Below are 24,810 nucleotides of genomic sequence, written 5' to 3'. Positions count from 1 at the left end.
GCCTCGGCGTCACCTAGCCAGCATGCTTGCGCAAAGGAGAGGTGCTGCTCGGGGCTGGAGGGAAGGCTAGGCAAATTTCTCCCGCCTTGCCAGGCAAATGGAGGCTGATCAAACGTGCGCACGAGGGAGAGCAGCACCTCTCCCTCGTGGGCATGTTTGATCAGCCTCCGTTTGCCTGGCAAGGCGGGGGAAGTCTGCCCAGCCTCCCCTCCGGCCCCGAGCAGCACCTCTCCCTCGCACGCGTGTTTGATCAGCCTCCGTTTGCCTGGCAAGGTGGGGGAAATTTGCCCAGCTTCCCCTCTGGCCCCGAGCAGCACCTCTCCCTTGCGTGTGTTTGATCAGCCTCCGTTTGCCTGGCAAGGCGGGGGAAATCTGCCCAGCCTCCCCTCCGGCCCCGAGCAGCACCTCTCCCTCGTGTGCACGTTTGATCAGCCTCCCTCCGGCCCCGAGCAGCACCTCTCCCCTGTGCGCACGTTTGATCAGCCTCCATTTGCCTGGCAAGGCAGGGGAAATTTGCCCAGCCTCCCCTCTGGCCCCGAGCAGTACCTCTCCCTCGTGTCATCAGTCTCTGTTTGCCTGGCAAGGCGGGGGAAATCTGCCCAGCCTCCCCTTCGGCCCTAGGCAGCACCTCTGCCTCACTCGCATGTTCAATCAGCTTCCGCGTCCCCCCCACCCCATCTAACCGACCCACCCTTTCTTTCCAGCAGTCCTCTGTCTCTTCTTCTGCTGTTGCCATGTGCAGTCCAAAGAAGAAAAGATGTTTGTGGGCAGTCCCACAAACCAAAGAAATTCAACCAATCAATTTGCGAGATGTTTTTTTCGTGAGAAGTTTGAATTGATTGGTTGAACTTTTCTTTTTTTTCTGGGACTGCACATGGCGGAGGACTGGGAGCCACAGGAGTTGGCTGAAAGAGCCGCATGCGGCTCCGGAGCAGCGGGTTGCCAACCCGTGAACTATGACAAAGTCATTACTTACAAACATATACTAGATAAGGAAAAATTGAAAGACTTACAACGACAAGGTATTGACTTAGCATGGTGGCCATATTTGCAAATTCAAACAAGATATAGAAAAGATGCAAATACAATGGGATTTTATAAAGAACAGACAGAATTTGATCAAATTTTATTAAAAACAGATGAAAACCTGATTAAGAAACTTTACAGATTTCTGCTAAACTTGAATATGGAAGAAGAACAAGTAAAAGAAACAATGATAACATGGACAAAAAACTTTAGATATTCTATAGATTTGGAAGACTGGCAAAAATTATGGGGCAGAAATATTAAATTGACTAAAGCAGTTTCATATAAAGAAAATTTGTATAAAACGTTTTATAGATGGCATATGACACCAGTAAGATTAGCCAAAATGTTCAAAAATACCTTGAATAATTGCTGGAAATGTAAACAAAGGCCAGGTACTTACTACCATATCTGGTTGGTATGCCCTAAAGCGAAAAAGTTCTGGCTTAAGATACATACATGGCTAGAAAAGATGACTAAAATACTTACACCAGAACTGTTTTTGTTAGGAATATTAGGAGCTAAGTATTATTATTATTATTATTATTATTATTATTATTATTATTATTATTATTATTATTATTATTATTATTATTATTATTATTATTAATAATAATAATAATTTTATTTGTATACCGCCCTTCTCCCGAAGGACTCAGGGCGGTGAACAGGGCAATACATGTTAAAAAACAAGAATACAAATATTAAAAGAAATTAAGCAAGATGCCCAACAACAGCAATAAGTTAAAATACATTAAAAAACAGTAAAACCCAAGCCCATCACCCATCAGGCCAGGCCAGCTTGTTCAAACAGGTAAGTCTTTAGATCGCGCCGGAAGGAGCGAAGGTCGGGAGCCATCCGGAGTTCAATCGGAAGACAGTTCCACAGCTCCGGAGTGCCCACAGAGAACACCCTACCCCTGGGGGCCACCAGTCGACATTCTTTGACTGGTGGCACCCTGAGGAGGCCCTATCTGTGGGAACGCACTGGGCGGAGGGAAGTTGATGCCGGCCGCAGGTGCTCCCTAAGGTATTCCGGACCCTTGCCATGTAGGGCTTTGTAGGTCATTACCAGCACCTTGAATCTCACCCAGAAGACAACTGGGAGCCAATGCAGCTCGCGGAGCAGAGGTGTAACATGGGAGTATCGGGAAACTCCCAACACAACTCTCGCGGCTGCATTCTGTACCAGTTGGAGCCTCCGAGTGGTCTTCAAGGGCAGCCCCATGTAGAGAACATTGCAGTAGTCTAAACGAGAGGTCACGAGCGCATGAGTGACTGTACGCAAGGCATCCCGGTCTAGATAGGGCCGCAACTGGCGCACCAGGCAAACCTGGGCGAAGGCCCCCCTAATCACAGTTACTATATGGTCTTCTAAAGAAAGCTGTGAATCTAGGAGGACTCCCAAGCTTCGAGCCCTAGCTACGGGGGGTAATAACTCACCCCCCATAGAAAGAGATGGAATATTCTGAATATCCCGAGATGCCGGTATGCACAGCCACTCAGTCTTGTCAGGGTTGAGTCGAAGCCTGTTCCTCCCCATCCAGACCTGAACCGCCTCCAGGCAACGGGACATCATGTAGAGGGCATCACTGGGGTGGTTTGGGGTCGAAATAAAAAGCTGGGTATCATCAGCATACTGATGATACCCAACTCCAAAACCACGAATGATCTCACCCAGCGGTTTCATGTAGATGTTGAACAGGAGAGGCGAGAGGACCGACCCCTGAGGAACTCCACAAGCGAGAGGCCTCGAGGTCGACCTCTGCCCCCCTGCCAACACCGTCTGTGAACGTCCCAGGAGACAGGAGGAGAACCACTGAAGAACCGTGCCTCCCACTCCCAACCCCCTAAGACGCCGCAGCAGGATACCATGGTCGATGGTATCAAAAGCCACTGAGAGGTCTAATAGGACTAGGACAGAGGAATATCTCCTGTCCCGAGCCCTCCAGAGATCATTCACCAGAGCGACCAATGCCGTCTCCGTGCTGTACTAGGGCCTGAAGCCCGATTGGTACGGGTCTAGATAATCCGCTTCATCCAGAACCAGAGGGAGCTGATGCGCCACCATGCTCTCAACAACCTTCGCAAGAAAATGAAGGTTGGAGACCGGACGAAAGTTATTTAACACAGCTGGGTCCAAGGCAGGCTTCTTGAGGAGAGGTCTCACCACCGCCTCCTTCAAGACGGCGGGGAAACTACCCTCACTGAAAGATGCAGATATAACCGCCTGGAACCAGCCTCGTGTCCCCTCCCGGGCCGCATAAACCAACCAGGAAGGGCACGGGTCCAATAAACACGTGGTGGAACTCAGCCTCTCCATAATCCTGTCCACTTCCTCCGGAGTCACAGGATCGAACTCCTCCCAGATAACATTGACAAGACCAACCGTGTCCTGATCGTCAGACTCTGCCCAGTCGGAGTTCAAATCGGTCCGAATCCGAGCGATTTTGTCCGACAGATGTTGACTAAACTCCTCGGCACGTCCCTACAAGGGTTCCTCCCTCACCTCCTGATTAAGGAGGGAGCGGGTCACCCTAAACAGGGCGGCCGGGCGATTATCTGCGGACGCGATAAGGGTAGCGAAGTGATTAGACCTCGCCACCCTTATCGCAGCGAGATAAGACCTAATATAGGTTCTTAGTCGCAATCGGTCGGACTCAGATTGGCTGGACCTCCAACAGCTCTCTAGGCCCCGTCTCCGGCGCTTCATCTCCCGGAGCTCCGCGGAAAACCATGGAGCCCGCTGGGATCTGCACCGGGTCAGGGGCCACAAGGGTACAACTCGGTCAAGTGCCTCCATGGCCGCCCTTTCCCAGGCTTCCACCAAGGCATCTGCCGAGCTGTGAGCAAAGGAGGCCGGTGGGGACCCCAGTGCTTCCTGGAACCTCTCAGGGTCCATTAAGCGCCTGGGGCGGAACCATCTAGTTGGTTCAACACACCCACGGTGAGGAGTGGCAAAATGGAAGACCAGCCGCAGGAGATGATGATTGGTCCATGACAGGGGCATAACAATTGGGGAGCCCCCACCAAGATCATCTAACCACCGTCCGGATAGAAAAACTAAATCAAGGGTGTGGCCTCCCACATGAGTTGGTCAATGAATTACTTGCGTCAGGTCCATGGCCGTCATGGAAGCCATGAACTCCCGAGCTAACTCAGAGGATCCTCCCAGGGATGGTAGATTGAAGTCACCTAAAACCATAAGTTTGGGGAACTCAATCACCAGCCCCGAGAGGATATCGAGAAGCTCAGGCAGGGCTGCTGCTGCACGACTAGGCGAAAGGTACACCAGCAGCAAGCCCAACTGCGCCCTAGGACCACATCTCAGGAGGAGAGACTCACACCCGACTAACTGAAGAACAGTGGCCTCCTGAGGACACAAGGTCTCCCTCATAACTACCGCCACTCCCCCGCCCCTACCTTGAGCCCGAGGCCGGTGCAACACCCGGAAACCTGGTGGGCAAAGGTCAACCAGGGGGATACCACCCTCTGGGCCCAACCAAGTCTCCGTGATGCAAGCCAGGTCCGCATGCTCACCCTCAACCAGGTCCCGGATGAGAGGAGCCTTATTAACAACGGACCTGGCATTCAAGTACACCAGCCGGAGCTCAGGTGGCTGCACATCCCCACTCCTGGGACCTCGGGCCGAAAGCAGAGGGTCGGAGCGCCTCACCGCTTGTAAATAGCGGAGATGCCCTCCCGGATGTCGATACGGCCCTCTGTTCGTACACCTGCTGCCATTCCCTAACGTCGTGGGAATAGGTAATCCCACAACCCGCTCCAGAGCTCCGGAGACAGCTAACCCCGGCTCCCCCCCTACACGATCAATCCCGGACCTGGCCTGAACAACAGTTGGTGGATTACCCCCCATTTCCAACCAACCACGACCCTCCTCCCTCCCTAACCCCACAAAAAATTTAACTAAGAAAGTAACCAGGGGCCTCTTATTAAATTTATACCTGAGGCCCCTGTTCCTGCCCAACCATCTTTCAGGGTCCCAACAATCGGGCCCTTCATCAAGAGGCAGAGTGGAAAATAAGGCGGGTTGCACCCAGGATGGGGGAGCACCCCTGAGGGCGAACAAAACCGTGCTAGGGTAACTAAGGCGCATGGTGATAATTAAATAAAGCCAGCAAAAAGCAGACCCAGATCGAAACGAGAGGATCTTAAAATAGAAGGGAAGTGTCCAGACTGCAAACCCAGCTCCACTGCCACTAGAGCTGGGTCAACCCGGAACAGTCCCCGTCCTCTCACAATGGTCAGGACCGGGAAGCAGCCTGGGACATACAACCGGGGAAGGCAATACCGCCTAGAGCTCTCACCTCTAGGAAGGTAGCAGGTGGAAAATCTTAACCACTCTCCCACAGTGGTTTTTCACCCGGGACCTCCCAGACCATAGGGGAGAGGAAAGGGAGGGCAATAGGGCAAAAGAGTCAGCGAGGTAAATTAGGGCTAAAAAACCCATAGAGTCACAAAGTGGTAAGAGAAGCTCCGGTTACAAAGTTCCTTTAAGCGTCATGGAGAGGACCAGATAATAATCAGGCCAGTAGAGGAGGAAACTAGGACCCATAGTACTTCAACAGGGCCCATGGTCCAGTCAGTTTCAGGCAGCGCAAAAACTAATTTATGCCTCCAAATGTCCAAGGTATAAGCGTCCACACTGCACCACCAGGCCATGGTCATCATACCAGAGTGGCCGTGGAACTCCAACTCCCCTTGCTACCGGCCGTCTCAGACACCAACCAGAAACATCTCCACCACTCCAGCACTTCAACGCTGACGCTGCTCCAAGCCACGATTCATAATACCGACCATCAATCGACCAGCATCTGGCTCCTCCAAGCAGCTGGAAGGCTCTCCTGAGCACCGCCAAGCTCCGTCGAGTTGTCCCAGGCTCCGCAAGTATGAGAAGGAGAATGAGTATCTAATATTGCATGTATTGAAAGCAGCGAGAATAGTATTTGCCCAATACTGGAAAAATGAAAACTTATCAACTGAAGAGATTTTAATCAAGAAAATTTTAGCGTGTGCAGAAATGGATAGATTAACTTTAGAGATTAAAGAGAAAGAGGATTCAATTTATTTTAAAACATGGGATAAATTTTACAATGGTTAAGAAAACGAACTAGTGAGAAATGAATGTGATATGTTATTTTGAATATATGTTAGTAAGGAGAATGATATGTATTGACCAACTGATACGGTTTATGATTATTGTTTAGCATATACATTACAGCTATTTACTATTATATTAATTAGCGTTAACTGAACATATATACCCGGACAATAGTCTGTTTGCTAAAGCTTGAAAATGTTAGTGGGGGGCAATCCCAATGTTGTTCCCAACCACATTCCTACCCCAATCCTGATCCTAACCCCACCCTGAACCTTAATCCCTAACCTGGTCCTACTCCTTCCCCAACCTTATAAAATTCAATAAAAACTTTTATAAAAATAAAAAACACGGTATGGGGAAACAAGTGGAAAACCAGGCAGGCAGCTGAGCAGGATGTCCTAGTTCACAGGTGTGCAACCCGCGGCTCCGGAGCCGCATGCGGCTCTTTCAGCTGTCTCCTGCGGCTCCCAGTCCTCTGCCATGTGCAGTCCAAAAAAAAAGTGGGACTAAAAAAGTTCAACCAATCAATTCAACTATGTAGGGTAGGTGCATATCTCGCCTTGGCTCCACTCTTCAGTCAAACCGTGTTCTGCACATGCGTGCATGTACGCACATGCGCACACATTTTTTGCGGCTCCCAGTTTTTCCTTTTGTGAGGGAACAGGTTCCGAGTGGCTATTTCACTGTTTCAGGTTGCTGACCCCTGTCCTAGTTGAATGGAAGCTCAACTTTACCCCAAGCCCCTCCATAGAGCAGTTGAGGGAGAATTTTGGAGGAATGGAGATGCATGCAGTGGTGACACCAGAGACCATGGCCGCCGACACCAGCTCAGGAACTGCCATGGTTTTTTGTGGAGCTCCGGGAGATGAAACATCAGAGACGGGGTCTAGAGAGCGGTTGGAGGTCCAGCCGTTCCGAATCTGACCATTTGCATTTAAGAACCTTTATAAGGTCTTATCTTGCGGCGATGAGGACAGCGAAGGCTAATTACTTCGCTGCCCTCATCGCGTCCGCAGATAATTGCCCAGCCGCCCTGTTTAGGGTGACTTGCTCCCTCCTTAATCAGGAGGTGAGGGAGCAGCCCTTGCAGGGGCGGGCCGAGCAGTTTAGTCACCATCTGACAAAATCGCTCAGATCCGAGCCAGTTTGGACTCTAACTGGGCAGAGTCTGATGTGGAGGAATCGGACGGTCTTGAGCATGTTATCTGGACTGAGTTTGATCCTGTTTCCCCTGATGATGTGGACAGGATTATGGGGACGCTGAGCTCCACCACCTGTTTATTGGACCCATGTCCCTCCTGGCTGATTTATGTGGCTCGGGAGGAGACACGAAGCTGGTTCCAGGCAGTAATATCTGCCTCTTTGAGTGAGGGTGTCTTCCCCACCGCTTTGAAGGAGGCGGTGGTGAGGCCCCTTCTCAAGAAGCCTGCCCTGAACCCAGCGATTTTAAACAACTATCGTCCGGTCTCCAACCTTTGCTTTTTGGCGAAGGTTGTTGAGAGTGTGGTGGCACATCAGCTTCCTCTGTTCCTGGAGGAAACTGATTATCTTGACCCGTACCAATCGGGTTTCAGGCCCAGGTACAGCACGGAGACGGCATTGGTTGCACTGGTGAATGATCTCTGGCGGGCTCGGGACAGGGGATGTTCCTCTGTCCTAGTCCTTTTAGATCTCTCAGTGGCTTTCGATACCATCGACCATGGTATCCTACTGCGGCGTCTCAGGGGGTTGGGAGTGGGAGGCACTGTTTTGCGGTGGTTCTCCTCCTACCTCCTGGGCCGCTCGCAGTCGGTGTTGACGGGAGGGCAGAGGTCCGCCCCGAGATCTCTCGTTTGCGGAGTCCCTCAGGGGTCGGTCCTCCCTCCCCTCCTGTTCAACATCTACATGAAACCGCTGGGCGAGCTCATTCATGGTTTCGGGGTGGGGTATCATCAGTACACTGATGATACCCAACTGTTTCTTTCCACCACGAACCAACGCAGTGATGCCCTCGACGTGATGTCCCGTTGCCTGGAGGCGGTCCGGGTTTGGATGTGGAGAAACAGGCTTCGTCTCAATCCCGCCAAGACTGAGTAGCTGTGCATACCGGCATCTCGGACTAACCAGTCCATTCCACCTTTAATGATGGGGGGGTGAGGTGTTACCCCCCATCGATAGGGCTCGCAACTTGGGTGTCCTCCTGGATTTGCGGCTCAGTTTTAAAGACCATATAGGAGCCGTGACCAGGGGGGCCTTTGCCCAGGTTCGCCTGGTGCACCAGTTGCGGCCCTACCTGGACCGAGATGCCCTGCGCACAGTCACCCATGTGCTCGTGACCTCCCGATTGGACTACTGCAATGCTCTCTACATGGGGCTGCCCTTGAGGACCACTCAGAGGCTTCAGCTGGTGCAGAATGAGGCTGCGCGGGTTGTGATGGGGGTTTCCCGATACTCCCATGTAACACCTCTGCTCCGCGAGCTGCATTGGCTTCTGGTTGCCCTCCGGGTGAGATTCAAGGTGCTGGTGATGACCTATAAAGCCCTAAATGGCTTGGGTTTGGGATATTTGAGGGAACACCTGCTGCCGGCATCAAGCTCCCTTCGTACTGTGCACTCCCACAGGGAGGGTCTTCTCAGGGTACCGCTAGTAAAAGATTGCCGGCGGATAACACCCAGGGGGAGGGCCTTCTCTGTGGGTGCGCCTGCCCTTTGGAACCAGCTGCCCGTAGAGCTTAGGACTGCCCCTGACCTTCGCTCATTCCGCCGGGACCTGAAGACTTGGCTCTTTGAGCTTTCTGGCCTGGACTGAGAGTATTAATTGGGGTTTTAAATTGGATTTCAATTGGGGTTCTATATTTATTCAAGGTTTAAATATAATTATTTTAACTGTTTTTAATTTTTGTAATTGTATTGTTATTTTAATAAAACCTTGTGAACCGCCCTGAGTCCTACGGGAGTAGGGCGGTATATAAGTCTAATAAAGAAGGGCCCCCCCAGCCACAGTTTCAGCGCAGAGAGCAGTGACAGATCTTGCCACCCCTCCTCTTCAGCTGGTAACACTGGCAACAGCTGGGATTCCACCCCAGGGGCTTGACCTGATACAGGAAGAATGCCAGCCAAGCTCTTTGTTCAGCATGTATACTGGTTGCAGGGCATCCCCAGCTGTATAATTTCAGATTGAGGAGTGCAATTCACCTCAAAGTTTCGATGTGAATTCCTAAGCCTGCTAGGTTCCTCCTAGGGACTTAGCTCCATCCATCATCCTCAAAAAAATGGAACCTGTGAATGTACGAATGCAGTCCCAGAGCAGTAGCTTCAATACTATGTGAATTACCAGCAAGATAATTGGGAAGAGGTTTTACCCTTCAGGGAGGTGGCATACAATAACTCTGTGCTAAGTAGTCTCAGATTCACCCCCCTTCGAGTAGCCACCAGTGCAGAATTCGTGCCTATACCAGAACTCCCTCAGAAGACCCCTTCAACGACGTCGCTAGCTGAATGGATCAGTACTGTGAAAGCCATTTGGCCGATAGTACACAAAGCACTAGAAGCCGTGAGGGAAGCACAGAAGAGGCAGGCTGACAGAGAGAGCATCCCAAAAGGAGTTTAAGATAGGAACAAAATATATCTGTCCATAAAGTTCTTGCAATTGAGACAGCCCTCCAAGAAATTAGGCCCTAAATAAATGGGCCCTTTCACTATCATCCGGAGACAGTGGAACTGGAATTGCCCAAAAATCTAAGGCACATCCACCCAGTGTTTCACTGGTTTATTAAGGCCCTTCTGTAATTCATCGCTGAGACCTGCTACTAAGCCACCCCACTCCCCTATATGGGTAGAAAGGGAAAAAACATTCGGAGGTCAAGAAGATCCTTGACTCTTGACTCTACAGGGGGAAGCTACAGTATTTAGTTTTGTGGAATAGGTTTCCTTTAGCAGAGGCAGAATGGCTGGTGGCAATGAATGTTCATGTCCCTAGATTCACCCATAGGTTCAACGGCAGATACCTGGACCGACCACAATGCTTAATGGTATCAAGAAACTGTGATGTAATAATGTGTTTGTTTTCTTATAGAATTAATCTGAGTGTCATGGTTGGCTCACCACGAAACTCCCGCTCGCAACCAGACAGCAGCAGCAGGAGGAGAGAAGGAAGGCATTAGAATGCAGAGGGAGGTATTGGGGAGGCCAAAGGAATGCAAGTGTGCCGACTTGAAGCCTGAGACAAATCCAACATCCAAAGTCATTGGCTGGGAAAGTCCAAGGCGGAGAGACTGTTCCCAAATAAAATAAGTGTACTGATTGGCTAGACTAATGGATAATGGGGGAACTAGGGGAAAGTTTTTTCAATGCTGTTTGCATGCGTTAGAATTGGCTTTTCTATTTTTGTACTCATATGGAATCTTCAGTAAATTATGCTCTTGGTAAAAAGATGTCCCAGTTTCCTTTGCTGGTTTTAGCCAGTTGGATGGTTGACATATAGCAGTGAAAATATTGTACCAGGACACCATTCATGTGTTTACAGCCTCCATTTGTCTCCAGATGATGGGAAAAACTGAGCCTTATGAGGTCCCAGCAGTTTGAGGAACTCCTGACAGATGTGGAAAGTGAATTGAACCCCTCTGTCTGATATGATCTGCCTGGGAGGTTCATGTAGTTGATAGATTGCTACACAAAGAATTTTGCCAAAGTGTGTGCAGACAGGATTTGAGGGCAAATGCACTTGTTCAGAGAATAGGTTAGTGACTACCCAAATCACTGTATTCTCCATGCTTTTGGACAATTCCATGTTGAAGTCCATGGAAACTTCCTTCCAGGTGCCTTGGGACTGGCTACTGGTTGCCAGTTACCTGGATGCCCCTTTGCAGATGCGCATATGGGATAACTGCCCACATAACACTCAATGTTCTTTTTCATGCCTGGCCACCAGAACTAGCATTTTACTAAGTGTAGGGTTTTGATGAACCTGAAATACTTGGCTGTTTTAGAACCATGGCTCCACTAGAGGACAAATGTGTGTTGGCTCTTGGGAACATAGTTTGCAGCCTATCTAAGTAAGACCACCTTGTAGGGTGCAATCCACTTGGTGGTGGGTAAACCAAATGTCTTGAGCCAGGGAGCATCTCAATGCCTGGGTAAGGTCGTCACTGAGGTTTGGTTTGGCTCTTGCCTGTGCTCAGATGATTGCTACAGCTGTCAACTAGGTAGAATGAACAACAGAATATATGACTTCCTCATTGGAATTATTGTATTGTGGAAGCCTGGAAAGGGCATCTGCTAGAAAGTTCTTCCTACCAGGCAGGAAAAGTGAAATTGAATCATTAAAGTATTGCACAAATATCACTTATTTTAGGGAGAGTTTATGTGGCATTTTGAGGCTTCTAGGTTTTGTGGTTTCTATACTTCAAAAAGGGTTTTATTGTCTTCCAGGAAGTGTCTCCAAGTGAGGAATGCCCATCACAAGGCGTATGCTTCTTTTCTCCATATAACCCATCTATGCTCCTCACTGAAGAGGTTTTTTAGAAGTGCAAGTGCAGGGTTGCAGAACTTTATGATTCCTCTGTAGTACAAGAGGGAGTTGGGGTCTGGGTGCTTAAGGACTGGCTCAGCGGCAAATAATCATTTCAATCTTTCAAAGGCTGCCTAGCACTTCATTGACCATTTTAAGGGTGGGTTCAGTTTAGGTTTTACTTTCTCTTCATTTTTAACAGGTTAGTGATTGGCAGATCTATCTGTGCAAATGCTGAGATAAATTGTCTGTAAAAGTTCACAAAACCAAGGAAGCTTTGTTGTTTTCGTGTACAAGGGGCTTCCCTCTTCAACACTACCCGCAACTTTCCCAGGTCCATTTCTACTCCCTTATATGAGATGTAATAGCCTAGATAGTCCGTTTTACATTTATGGAATTCATATTTGGATAGTTTGGCATAAAGTTGAGCAGTGCAGTTTTCCCAGCACTGCCCTGATGAGTCTCACATGTTCTTCCACAGTCTCCATATAGATTGAATGTCATCCAGGTAAACAAGGACCCCTTTGTACAGGTGCTCAGTGCAAGATCTCATTAATCAGTTGCATAAACACAGCTGGGGCTCCTTTCAGTCCAAAAGAGAGCACCCAGAACTGGAAACACCAGTTGAACGCGGTCTTCCATTCATCTCCCTCTTTGATTTGGACCCAATAGTAGGCTTCCCTCAAGTCGAGCTTGGTGAAGACTCTTCCTTTCGCCAAATGGCTTAACATGTCCGTCATTAGTGGGAAGGGATATATGTTTTCGACACAGATCACATTTAAGTCCCCTGTAGTCTAGCATGTCGAAGAACGCTTCCTTTTTTCCCCAGGGACTGCCATGCATGATTTTGCTGGTTGGATGAATCCTTGGGCTAGGTTTTTGTCAATAAACTTTCTGAGTTTCTCTAGTTCCCTCAGGGCAATAGAACATAGTTTAGGTTTAGATAGCTGGGTCCCTGGTAAAATTTCAAGACTGCAGTCTGCATTCCAGGGGGGGGAATATTTGATTTTTGCTCGCTACACACTTCTGCCAAGTCCAAAAATTTTTCTTGGGATCAGGGAAACGAAGTTTTCCCTTTTGTAAGCTGCCACTGAACTCTCCGCTTTCATTTTCTTAATAGGCAGTGAGTGGCAATGTATCACTGTTTCTGCTGCTTCTCTCCCCCCATTTGTTTTCACTGGATTTTCTTTCTCCAGTTTATTGAGGGGTTCCAGTTCTCTAGCCAGGCTAGCCCTAGTATCATAGGCCTGTCCATGCCAGGGCCCATGATGAAATTGATAACCTCCTTGTTGGGTACCGTCCTCATCCTTACCGGCTTGGTGACACCTCCACCCACTAACAAGCCATCCAACTGGGAAAAAGTTATTGCAACTCTCTGAAGTGCATCCCAAATTTCTCCATCACGCTGGGACTGACAAGGCATCTGGCGCATCCTGAGTCCAATAGGGCTGCAATACACCCCTGCACTCTGAAGAAACCACCATTAATTTTATTGCGACAATTATTGGTTTGAAAGGGATGACTTACCAACAAATTATTATCTCCTCCACTGTTGCTCTTTGATCTGGCCCTTTCCACTCTGCAAGAGGGTCATTGAACCTCTTCCTTAAGGTATACATGAAGCAGTCAAAGTGGTATAGTTCCACCACATCATCATGAAGAGCCACCAACCACTCTGCAGTTTCTCCCTCTATGGCCATGGTAATACAGGACAACTGGCTGGATCAGTTGGGAGGTATGCCCAATATTCCTCCATATAGCTCCACACATGGGTGAGGAATAATGTCAATTACCTGGCATCCTTGTTGAATCTCACTCCCAGTGGGTATCAGTGCCTTCTCCTTGCGAACGTGGCTTAAGCTGGTAGTGGCATTGGGGCAGGTCCAGCAGCAGTAGTTTGGGCTGCTGTCACCCCAGTCTGGTGGATCTGACCCCATTTGAACCTCTGGGCTCAACTTTTTAAAGGTGTCCTTCAGGATATTGATCACCTGTTCTAGTATCCAGAGTGGAGGTCCAGCTCATTTGATGCCGGGCACTGGCATTGGGACCGGCCCTCTTGGCCAAGAGTCACCCCAGGAGGGGATTTCTCCCATTCCTCCATCCTCCCCATCCCAGTCGACCACCGGACTCTGGATCAGGTGCCCAGCTCTAGCGAGGCTTCTGCATCTTCTCTCTGACCAGGGTTCTTTTCATTGCTACCTAGTTTCGAAACTACCAATTCCACTTCTCCAGCTCCTCCTGCTCTATTTCTTGAGACACCATCTTTTGGCCAATCCTCATAGTAGGGGTTGTCCTCTGGGTGGATCTTTATTGCAGATCTAGCTTAAAGTTAGATCTGTCCTGATTCGGTCATCTAATAACGAAAGACCCTCAATTCCATTTGTAGTGAAAGGTATATGTTTATTGATGCCAATCAGCTATAGCATAATAAAGCTAGATCTGAGGATTCCTACGCAAGATGCCCCAAGTTTTCTCATACCTTTCCCAAATCCTCTTCCCTTGGTTGATTTCCCAAATGTCCAATAAAATTTAGAATTTGTGGCTTTTGGTGCTGCTTTGGTGGCTGGTTGCCTCATGCTCCCAGGCCCCTCTTCTCGTTTCCCAGGTCAGCACTAAGAATGCTCTCTGTTTCCTGACTTTCCCCCTCTGGACAACTCCCCTCCCTGTGTATTTCATGTCAGGCTGGCATCACAGCAAGTCACAATTTCTAACTGCTGTCCTTTTATCCTCATCTTTTCTTTTTAAGGCAATATCAAAAGGCACTTCATCATGTTTTGTTTTCTGTCTCTCAGGTTAATTGAATATAAACTCAGGACTCCATCTATCAGGCCCGGATATAGCACAGAGACGGCATTGGTCGCGCTGGTGAATGATCTCTGGCGGGTCCGAGATAGGGGTTACTCCTCTATCCTGATCTTATTAGATCTCTCAGCGGCTTTTGATACCGACCATGGTATCTTGCTGCGTCGTCTTGAGGGGTTGGGAGTGGGAGGCACCGTTCTACGATGGTTCTCCTCCTACCTCTCGGGCCGTTCGCAGACGGTGTTGGCAGGGGGGCAGAGATCAACCCCAAGGCCCCTTAGTTGTGGGGTGCCTCAGGGATCGGTGCTCTCGCCCCTCCTGTTCAACATCTATATGAAGCCGCTGGGTGAAATCATTCGTGGTTTTGGGGTGAGGTATCACCAATATGCGGATGATACCCAGTTGTTCATCTCCACCCCAAACCAACCCAGTGATGCCCTCGATGTGATGTTCTGTTGCCTGGAAGCGGTACAGATTTGGATGGGAAAGAACAGACTCCGGCTCAACCCGGCCAAAACTGAGTGGCTTTACGTACCGACATCTCGTTTAGTCCAAGAGGTTCCATCTTTGATTATAGGAGGAGAGATATTACCTCCCGTTGATAGAGCACGCAACCTGGGCGTCCTCCTGGATTCACGACTCAGTTTTGAAGATCATATTGGAGTCGTGGCTAGGGGGGCATTTGCCCAGATTCGCCTGGTACACCAGTTGCGCCCCTTTCTGGACCGAGATGCCCTACGTACAGTCACCCACGCACTCGTTACCTCCCGTATAGACTACTGTAATGCTCTCTACATGGGGCTGCCCTTGAAGACCACCCGGAGGCTTCAACTGGTGCAGAGTGCAGCTGCACGGGTAGTGATGGGAGCACCCCGATACTCCCATATTACACCCCTCCTGCGTGAGCTGCATTGGCTACTGGTTGCCCTCCGGGTGAGATTTAAGATGCTGGTTCTTACCTTTAAAGCCCTACATGGCTTAGGCCCGGGATACTTGCAGGACCATCTGCTGCCGGGAACAAATTCCCATCGCCCAGTACGCTCACAGAGAGAAGGCCTCCTCAGGGTACCGTCGGCTAGACAATATCGGCTTGCGACCCCCAGGGGAAGAGCCTTCTCTGTGGGAGCGCCAGCCCTGTGGAATCAGCTCCCCCCTGAGCTTCGGATGGCCCAAGATCTCCAGTCCTTTCGCCGCGGCTTCAAAACACTCCTTTTCCACCTGGCTGACCTAGACTGACAGGGATTTTAATTATGTTTACAATTCTAACTCTACTCATTTTAATTTATTTCAAATTTTTATTTTTAATTTACTGTACAGAGACCTTTAAGTTTTGTTGTTGTTAGCCGCCCTGAGTCCCTCGGGAGATAGGGCGGGATATACCGTAAATCCCATTAATAAATAAATAAATAAATAAATAAATAAATAAATAAATAAATAAATAAATAATTAGACCTTAATGTTAGAATAATTTAGTGCTATTTATGTTGCATTAAAATATTGATTTCTCTTACATATTACTAGTTAATTTTTAATGTAGTTGAACATAATATTTCTTATTTCAATATATTTTCCAAGATTATCCCAGGATATACAGCAGGAGGCCAATATTACTAAAACTACAGGAGCTATTTTTTAATGAAACAATGGTCACTTGATTGTCTCTGATATTAAAATATATAAGCAAAGGTTAGTTCTTCTGTGCTGTATAAAGCCTCTACAGGTTTATTCAATTCTTAGAGAATAAACTAAAGAAGATTTGGAACTTTACCTTAATAAACATAGATATATGTGTACTGAGCTAGACATATTGCATTAAGTATACAAGTCTGCTTCTTACCAATTATATCAGTATCAACTGAATTGTTTGTGAACTGAATGAGATTCAATTTTAGAAACAGAAATAGAAACACAGAACTGGAATAGACCTTGGAGGTTTTCTTGTCCAATCCCCTTCTCAAAGCAAAAAACTTTATTCCTTTCTGGAGAAATCCATCTCTTCTTGAAAATCTCCAGGAATGGAACATCCACAACTCTGGAAGGAAAGTTATTTCTTTGATTGGATTCCTCACTGTTAAGAAATTTCTTAGTTCCAGGATGGGTGTCCCTCTTATAATCTTCCACCCAATTCCTTCTTGTCCTGGCCTCAGGTGCTTTAAAGAATAAATCAATCACCTCTTCTCTGGGACTGCCTTTAAAGTATTGGAACATGCCTAATCCTTCTCTCTGTTAAGCTAAACACATCCAGGTTCCCTTAGTCATTCCTCCAATGGTTTAGTCTCCAAACCACTTATAATATATTTGCTGCTCTCTGTTCTTTTTCTAGGACCTCAACATCTTTTTTGTATGGTGATCAGAACTTGACTCAGTATTCCAATTGTGGTCTACTAACACAATATAGAGCAGTACTATCACTTCTTGTGATCTTGATGCTATCCCTCTATTGATGCAGCCTAGAATTGTGTTGGCTTTGACAAATGTAATACACTGCTAGCTTATGGTCCCTAGATCTCTCTCAAAATTACTACTGTTGAACCAGGTATTGTCTATTCTGCACCCATGCATTTATATTTTCCTGCCTGTGCAGGACCTTGTTTTTTGCTCCACGGAACTGCATCTTGTTGGATACGGACCAATGCTCAACTATCAAGATCCTTCTGAATTTTGAGTCTATCACCCAAAATGTTAAAAATTCTCCCCATCTGCAAATATGAGTACCCCTACAATCCCTTCATATAAGGAATTTATGAGGATGTTAAAAAGTACTTGAGGTACTCAACAGCAGAATCTTGAGGTACTCCATATATGCATGCATACATGCATGGATGCACACACACATGTACATACATGTAGTCAACTTATAAGAGTTTGTTTAGTGACCAAAGTTGTAACTGAAAAAAGTGACATGACCACTTTCATACTTGTGACCATTGTAGAATTCCCATGTTTATGTGATCAAAAGTCAGATACTTGGCAACTGGTTCATATTTACGATGGTTGTAGCATCCTGGGGTCATGTGATCATCTTTTGCGATCTTATGACAAGCAAAGGCAATAGGGAAGCCAGTCACTTAACAACCGTATTACTAACTTAACCACTGTAATGATTCACTTAAGAGCTGTGGCAAGAAAGATTGTAAAACGGGGCAAAGCTTATTAACGGTCTCACTTAGCAATAGAAATCCTAGTCATAAATTAAGGATTACCTACACACACACACACACACTCAAGCTATAGAAGTAGCTATTTTATACAACTAGTATTTGCATACTAGAAATTGCAGATTCCACCTTCTGATTTAAAATAATTCTACATATATGGGCTTTCTTATAGTACTTATCTACAAAATGCCTTCATCTAATTGAATTGATCTAAATAAAATTTAACATTTCAATTTTTATTTTATACTGGATTACTTACAAATTATGCAACTGATCAGCAGTATTGAATGTTTCAGTGAAAATATTACTTTGGAATGCAATGCCTTCAGATTTTCCAATTTATGAGAAAAAATGAGTCTACATTATCTGCTATCAGATAACGTAAACTGTGATGTTCTAGTTTTTAAATGTGCTATCAAAATCCTGCTGGATTCAAGTGTAAGAGATCAGTAGATAACATAAAAAAATGCTTAGATTAGAAGGGTTTTCTTGTTTCCCCAATAAAGTCAATTCAATAACATTAAATATATGATGGGATAATGTTCACTTCCTGGCAATAAGATGCTAAACCTGTCTCTTCTGATCCTTGAGATCAATGCTGATCTGGCTTGGTGAGCAAAACTGATTTACTTAATTTTAAGTGAACTATCACTCTCATTTCAATTTCTCCATTTGCAACATGAGAATAGTATTATGATATTGGCTATAGTTATAATTAAGGCAATGACATGTTTAACACTCTGAACATTAAGGGTGGTGTATTTTTTCTCAACAGAGTATTTTCATTACTATTACTGTATCACATTTTGTAAAAAGCATCCATTATGTTTCAACTTGCTATGCATGTCCCCAATTTCATCAGATTCTTGTCAATGTTCTATTATATTAAGATATAAGATATTCAATGAAATAATATACAGCTGCTTCTATTAAGACAAGCAAGAATCAATATCACCAGCAAGCACCTGCCTCCACTCTTATCTGAAAATATTTATCGTTATCTATGACGTTCTATTTATACTTCTTACCAAATTGTCAGGTAATATACTCCTCTAACTTTTTCTCTGTCCTATCACATGGAAGAAACCTTTAAGCCTAACAGTTGAATAAACAGCTTATGTTAAGCATATATTTAACAGACTCAAATGCAATATAAACTTTAGCCTATCAGAATGTAAAAACGAACCTTTTCCCAAAACAAGTTGTACTTTTTCCCGCTGCACCCTATGCAATATTAACTAAATTTTCCTTTAATGGATTGATAATAAAGTGGCCTCAGGTTGTAGGCGCATGTATATTTCATATTCTAAATTTCTATAAACTCAACAAGACAATCTGCTGTTTTAATTTCAGCGCCTGTTATCACTGTAATGCAGCAGGGACTAAAGAAGGAAATCCTACTGTTAATAAGGCTGTTAGGAAGGCTTCCCGGCATGAGCAAGAAAAATCTTTCTCCACTACGTCTCCTCTTCCTCATGGCCTTGTGACATCCCGCCCCCTATCCCTGGGGGGGGGGGAAGGCCCAGACCAGAAGATGCGCCAACTCTGACAGTCTTTCCATTCTCTTCCCACGTCTTCTCTGATCCCTCCGCGTCATCACTAGGCCGCGGCGGACGGCCCTCGAGGACTCAAATCGACCAAACGAGCACAATACCAATAATTCTTTTATCCGCAGAGGGAAAACTCAGCCCACCTGTGAGAGAGGGGGCGCGGGCAGCCGACTCCCCTTGGATCACCCATTCGTCCCTCACCTTTGCGCAGTTCGCGCTCCCAGACGGTGACAATGAGCGGCGAATGTTTTCGGTGATGGATGAGCCATAGGCTCAGTGTCTGGACACTTTGCTGAGAATTGCTTAGCTCCGACAATTTCCTCTCCAGCGCCGATTCTGAGAAAGCAGACATTGCCGTTCTATCCTTTCCCCCAGTTTCGGACCTTAAAGTGAACGAACGTTGCGATAAGCAGATCGCGTACCTCAAACAAAATGGCGGCTAGTCTGTAGAGCCGCAGAGGCACGCCTTTTACGCGACGTCATTAAGCGAGACCTGTACTAGAGAGAATTATAAAAATAAGAGATACCATAAAAAACTTCAGTTCTAAAAACGGGAGCATGATCTGAGTTTTCTTAACTATAGTAAACCGAATTGCACATAAACATAGCTTTCAAAAGGAATCAGAACACACACCTGAAGCAGCGATTTTCTCATTACAGCTGCTTTTTTATTGGCGTTCCTTCTGCACATTACAAATCATCTTGAATTCTACACTAACTTTTTTTTTAATATAATAGAGCTGGAAGGGACCTTTTGGGTCTTCTAGTCTAGCCCCATTGCTCAAGCAGGAGAAACTACCATCTCAGACAAGTGACTGTCTAGCCCAGGGGTGTCCAAACTTTTTTCAAAGAGGGCCAGATTAGATGAAGTGAACATGCTGGAGGGCCGAACATTTTTCCGAACATTATAACAACCTCAAAATTCAGAGCTGTTTTCGAACAGGTACAAAATTCTTGCATGAAAATACCCTTGGGCATATGTGTGTGTGCGGGGGGGTCGCTCCCAGGAGGCCCCCTAAGCACGGCCGTCTGGAGGTGCGTCCTCCCTTCCCTCCAAAGCACGCAGCAGCCCCCCCCGCCCTTCCCTGGACGTCGCCTTCACCCAGGGGAGCCAGAGAGCTTCGGAGCCGGGGCAACTCCGGTGGCGAAGAAAGCGCGCCCTGATTCTCCCGGGCCAGGCCTGCCCCGCCACTGCCTCACCTTCCTCCCTGCCGAGGAGGAAAGAACCAGCGTCGCACGCCCCAACCCGCTAGCCGCACCCCGGTAGCCTCCGCTGCCCGCACCGGGCTCAGCGCCTCGCTGGGAAGGAGGGGTGTTCCTGCCCCGCCCAGCGGAGCCGCGGCTTACCTGGGCCGCGACTGGAAGGCATTCTGCACGTGCCCAGAGGCGCCACGCCCCTCCGCCAATGCGGGCGGCCCCTCTCTTGAAACCAAAAAGCAGCTCTCCCCAATTTCTGTAAGCCCCCCTTCCCCCGCCGCCTTTCCCCTAAAGAACGCCACAGCCAGCTTTCCGTGCAGGAGCCTTGCGACCCCGCGCGCCGGCTCCCTCGCCCGGTCAGCCCCTCCAGTCTTTCGCAGAAGAAATGGGCTGATGTTGGTGGAAAGGACCCCCCACCACTTGCCTCGCCTTGAAGCTGCTGAAGAGCCTCCAGCAATGACCCGACCTACTTCCCTCGCTTGCCTTCTCCAACTCCAAACTCGCTTGTCTTACGCTCGTCTTCAAAGTTTGGGCGGTGACGTCAGGATCGGGCTTCCGATGCGGCCCTCTCACCGCCCTCCCTCCTGTGGCAGACAGTCTTCTGCTTGCCGCCCTCAATCAGAAGGGAGGGCCGCATTTACACAGAGCAGGGAGGGCTGTTAGAGGGCCGTATTAAACCGCCCCCCGGGCCGCAAATGGCCCCCGGGCCGGACTTTGGACATGCCTGGTCTAGCCTCTTCTTAAAAATCTCCAGTGATGGAGCACCCACGATTTCTGGAGGCAAGCTATTGCACTGGTTAATTGTCCTCACTATCAGGAAGTTTCTCCTTAATTCTAGATTGCTTCTGTCTTTGTTCAGTTTCCAACCATTGTTTCTTGTCCTGCCCTCTGGTGCTTTGGTGAATAATGTGAGCACCTCTTCTTTATGGCAGCCCCTCAAGTATTGAATACTGCTATCACGTCTCCCTTATTTCTTCTTTTCTTTAGACTAGCCCAGGGGTAGACAACCTTGGCTCTTTTATGACTCGTGGACTTAGCTGTCTCAGGAATTCTGGGAGTTGAAGTCCATGAGTCATAAAAGAGCCAAGGTTGCCTACCCCTGGACTAGCCAGACCCAACTCCTGCACTCGTTCTTCGTATGTTTTAGTCTCCAGGTCTTTGATCATCTTAGTGGCTCTTCTCTGAATTTTTTCCAAACTTTAAACATCTTTTTTTGTTATATGGTGACCAAAACTGGCTGCAGTATTTCAGGTGTGGTCTTACTAGGAACGACCGGAGGTGCGCGCGTACCTCCGCGCGAATGGGCAGCGGTGCCGCTCTTTCAGGAAGCTGCCGCGGCCCGTCTGTGAAGCTGCCGAAAGCGGAAGCTTAGCAGACAGGCCGCGGCAGCTTCCTCAAAGAGCGGCGCCCCTGCCCATTCCGAGAGGTGCGCGCGCATCTCTCCGAACGACCGGAGGTGCGCGCGTACCTCCGCGCGAATGGGCAGCGGTGCCGCTCTTTCAGGAAGCTGCCGCGGCCCGTCTGTGAAGCTGCCGAAAGCGGCAGCTTAGCAGACAGGCCGCGGCAGCTTCCTCAAAGAGCGGCGCCCCTGCCCATTCCGAGAGGTGCGCGCGCACCTCTCCGAACGACCGGAGTTGCGCGCGCACCTCCCCAAACCTTTGGGGAGGTGCGCGCGTACCTCCGCGCGAACGGGCAGCGGTGCCGCTCTTTGAGGAAGCTGCCGCTTTCGGCAGCTTCCTCAAAGAGCGGCGCCGCTGCCCCTTCGCACGGAGGTACGCGCGCACCTCCCCAAAGGTTTGGGGAGGTGCGCGCGCAACTCCGGTCGTTCGGAGAGGTGCGCGCGCACCTCTCGGAATGGGCAGGGGCGCCGCTCTTTGAGGAAGCTGCCACGGCCCGTCTGCAAAGCTGCCGAAAGCGGCAGCTTAGCAGACAGGCCGCGGCAGCTTCCTCAAAGAGCGGCACCGCTGCCCATTCGCGCGGAGGTACGCGCGCACCTCCGGTCGTTCGGAGAGGTGCGCGCGCACCTCTCGGAATGGGCAGGGGCGCCGCTCTTTGAGGAAGCTGCCACGGCCCGTCTGCAAAGCTGCCGAAAGCGGCAGCTTTGCAGACGGGCCGTCGCCGTCGGGCAACCGGGAACCGGTTCCATCTCATTTTTAAAAAAATGGCAGCCGCGTGCGTCCGCGCATGCGCAAAAAACCTTTTTGCGCATGCGCGTGCATGGACGCACGCACGCGGCTCCCTCTTTTTTTAATTTGTGATGGAACCGGTTCCCAGTGGCTCTTTTTCTTTTTTAGGTTGCCGACCCCTGTACTAGGGTTTTATAAAGCAGTATTAATACTTTGCGTGATCTCAGTTCTATGCTTATGTTCAGTGCTTTTTTTGTAAAAGAAAAAGGTGCCGGAACTCACACATGTCATACAACCTGCCTTGCCTACCCTACAAGGTTCCATCCAAAAAAGGTGCCGGAACTCCGTTCTGAGCGTTCTATGAGAAAAAAAAGCCCTGCTTATGTTTATACAACCCAGGTTGTATTAGCTGTTTTGGCTGCTGCTGCACACTGCTGGCTCATAGTCAAGTGATCATCCACTAGGCCAGGGCTTTTCAAACTTTTCACCCATTGTACCACTTTTAGGATATGGCAACATCCGAGTACCACCAGTCACCTAGCAAGGTGTCAAAAACTTGATGACAAAAAAAGGAGCATGTGCGCCAGAATCAGCACAGCTTTCCAGCTGATCAGCGCTTTTTCTGGGTTCAGCAGACATGCCGGGATCAGTGACGAGCTCCAGCTGGAGCCTGGCGCTGATCCTGGCACTTCCACTGAGCCCTGACAGCCCCGAAGAAGCACCAATCAGCTGGAAAGCTGTGCTGATCCAGTTACTTCCGCTGAGCCCTGACAGCCGTGAAGCTCCAGCTATCTCTCACTCAGGATTGTGCGGTGCTGCCACCGGTTCAACTCATTCCCCTTCCCCACTACCACTTTTCTAGGATGCTCGCATACCACCGGCCAGGTGCCAATGTACCACAGGTGGTGCCCGTATCACTAGTTGAAAAGCCCTGCACTAGGACTCCAAGGTGCCTATCACATTTACTGTTTTTGAGCCAGGTCTCGCCTAATCTGTATTTGTGCCTTTGATTTTTCCTGCCTAAATGTAAAACTTTGCTTTTCTCCACATTGAAACTCATTTTATTGGACAAAATTCCATTTTGTTGTTCAAGTTGGTCAAGATCTTTTTGAATTCTGAGTTTGTCTTCTGGGGTGTTGGCTACTCCTGCCAGTTTGGTGTCATCTGTAAATTTGATGAGTTCTCCAATTCCCTCATCTAAGTCGTTTATGAAGATATTGAAGGATGCTGGGCCTAAGATGGAACCTTGTGGCACCCCACTGCTTACTTTTCTCCATGTGGATGTAATGTTATTGAAGACTACTCGTTGAGTACAGTTTGCCAGCCAGCTACAGATCCATTTGGTGGTGATGTTGTCTATTCCACTTTTTTCTAGTTTACCAAGGGGTAGGTTGTGGTCTACCTTATCAAATGCCTTACTGAAGTCTAAGTATACTATGTTGACAGTATTTCGCTGGTCTATTAAGTTTAGTCACTTTATCGAAGAATAAAATAAGATTGATTTGGTATGGTCTGTTTTTGACAAACCTTTGTTGGCTGCTAGTTATAACTTTGTTTGCTTCTAGTTGTTTGCAGATCTGTTTTTTTATTATCTTTTCCAGGATCTTCCCAGGTATTGATGTTAGACTGATTGGTCTGTAGTTTTCTGGGTCTGTTTTTTCTCCTTTCTTGAAGATGGGAACCACATCAGCCCTTTTCCAATCTTCAGATATTTCCCTGATGCTCCAGGATTTTTGAAAGATATGGTGCAATGGTTCTGAGATAACATCTGCCAGTACCTTCAGAACTCTGGGATGTAATCTGTTGGGTCTCGGTATTTTATATTCGTTAAGGTCAGATAGGTGTTCTCTTATCATTTTCTTACTTATTTTAAATTTTGTTTCTAGTTTGTCTTTTGCAGTGGTTTTTTGGTATGTTGGGTTATAGTTTCTTTTTGTGTGAAGACTGATGCAAAGTATGAGTTAAGCAGTTCTGCTTTCTCCATGTTGCCTGTTATTTAGTTGCCATCTTCTCTCTTTAGTGGACCTACAGTTTCCTTGACTTTTTTCTTGTTGTTAATATATTGGAAGAAACTTTTTTTTATTATCCTTGATTTCTGTTGCAAGTCTTTGTTCGTTCTGAGCCTTTATTTTCCTGACTTCATCTTTGCATGTTCTGGCTGTTTGCTGATAATCGGCCTTAGTTATGTGCCCCTCTTTCCATTTTTTGTATTTGTCCTTTTTGTCTTTTTGTTTGTCAGAGAGATCTTTGTGCAGCCCTGCTGGTTTCTTCTTGAATTTCTTGTTTTTCTGTTTCAGTGGTATTGTGCTGGTCTAGGCTTTTATGGTTGCATTTTTCAGAGTTT

The 24,810-nt window shown here is 47.8% G+C and overlaps 1 protein-coding gene across 1 annotated transcript in view; it reads right to left on the bottom strand.

Annotated features, from left to right (window-relative positions):
• The window catches only part of RPRD1A (regulation of nuclear pre-mRNA domain containing 1A), a 131,325-nt gene extending 111,794 nt beyond the window's left edge, over positions 1–19,531 (bottom strand). Inside the window, exon 1 of the mRNA XM_081344822.1 lies at positions 19,345–19,531. Within this exon, the coding sequence (XP_081200948.1) occupies positions 19,345–19,495 (151 nt within the window). The 5' untranslated portion in view covers positions 19,496–19,531. The remainder of the gene's footprint in view (positions 1–19,344) is intronic.
• Between the last annotated feature and the right edge of the window lie 5,279 nt (positions 19,532–24,810).

This window comes from Vipera berus, assembly GCF_964194415.1.
Source record: "Vipera berus genome assembly, chromosome: Z".
Taxonomy (NCBI): Eukaryota; Metazoa; Chordata; class Lepidosauria; order Squamata; family Viperidae; genus Vipera; species Vipera berus.
The sequence above is the reverse complement of the archived record's forward strand: the minus strand, read 5'-3'. Positions and strand labels throughout refer to the sequence as shown.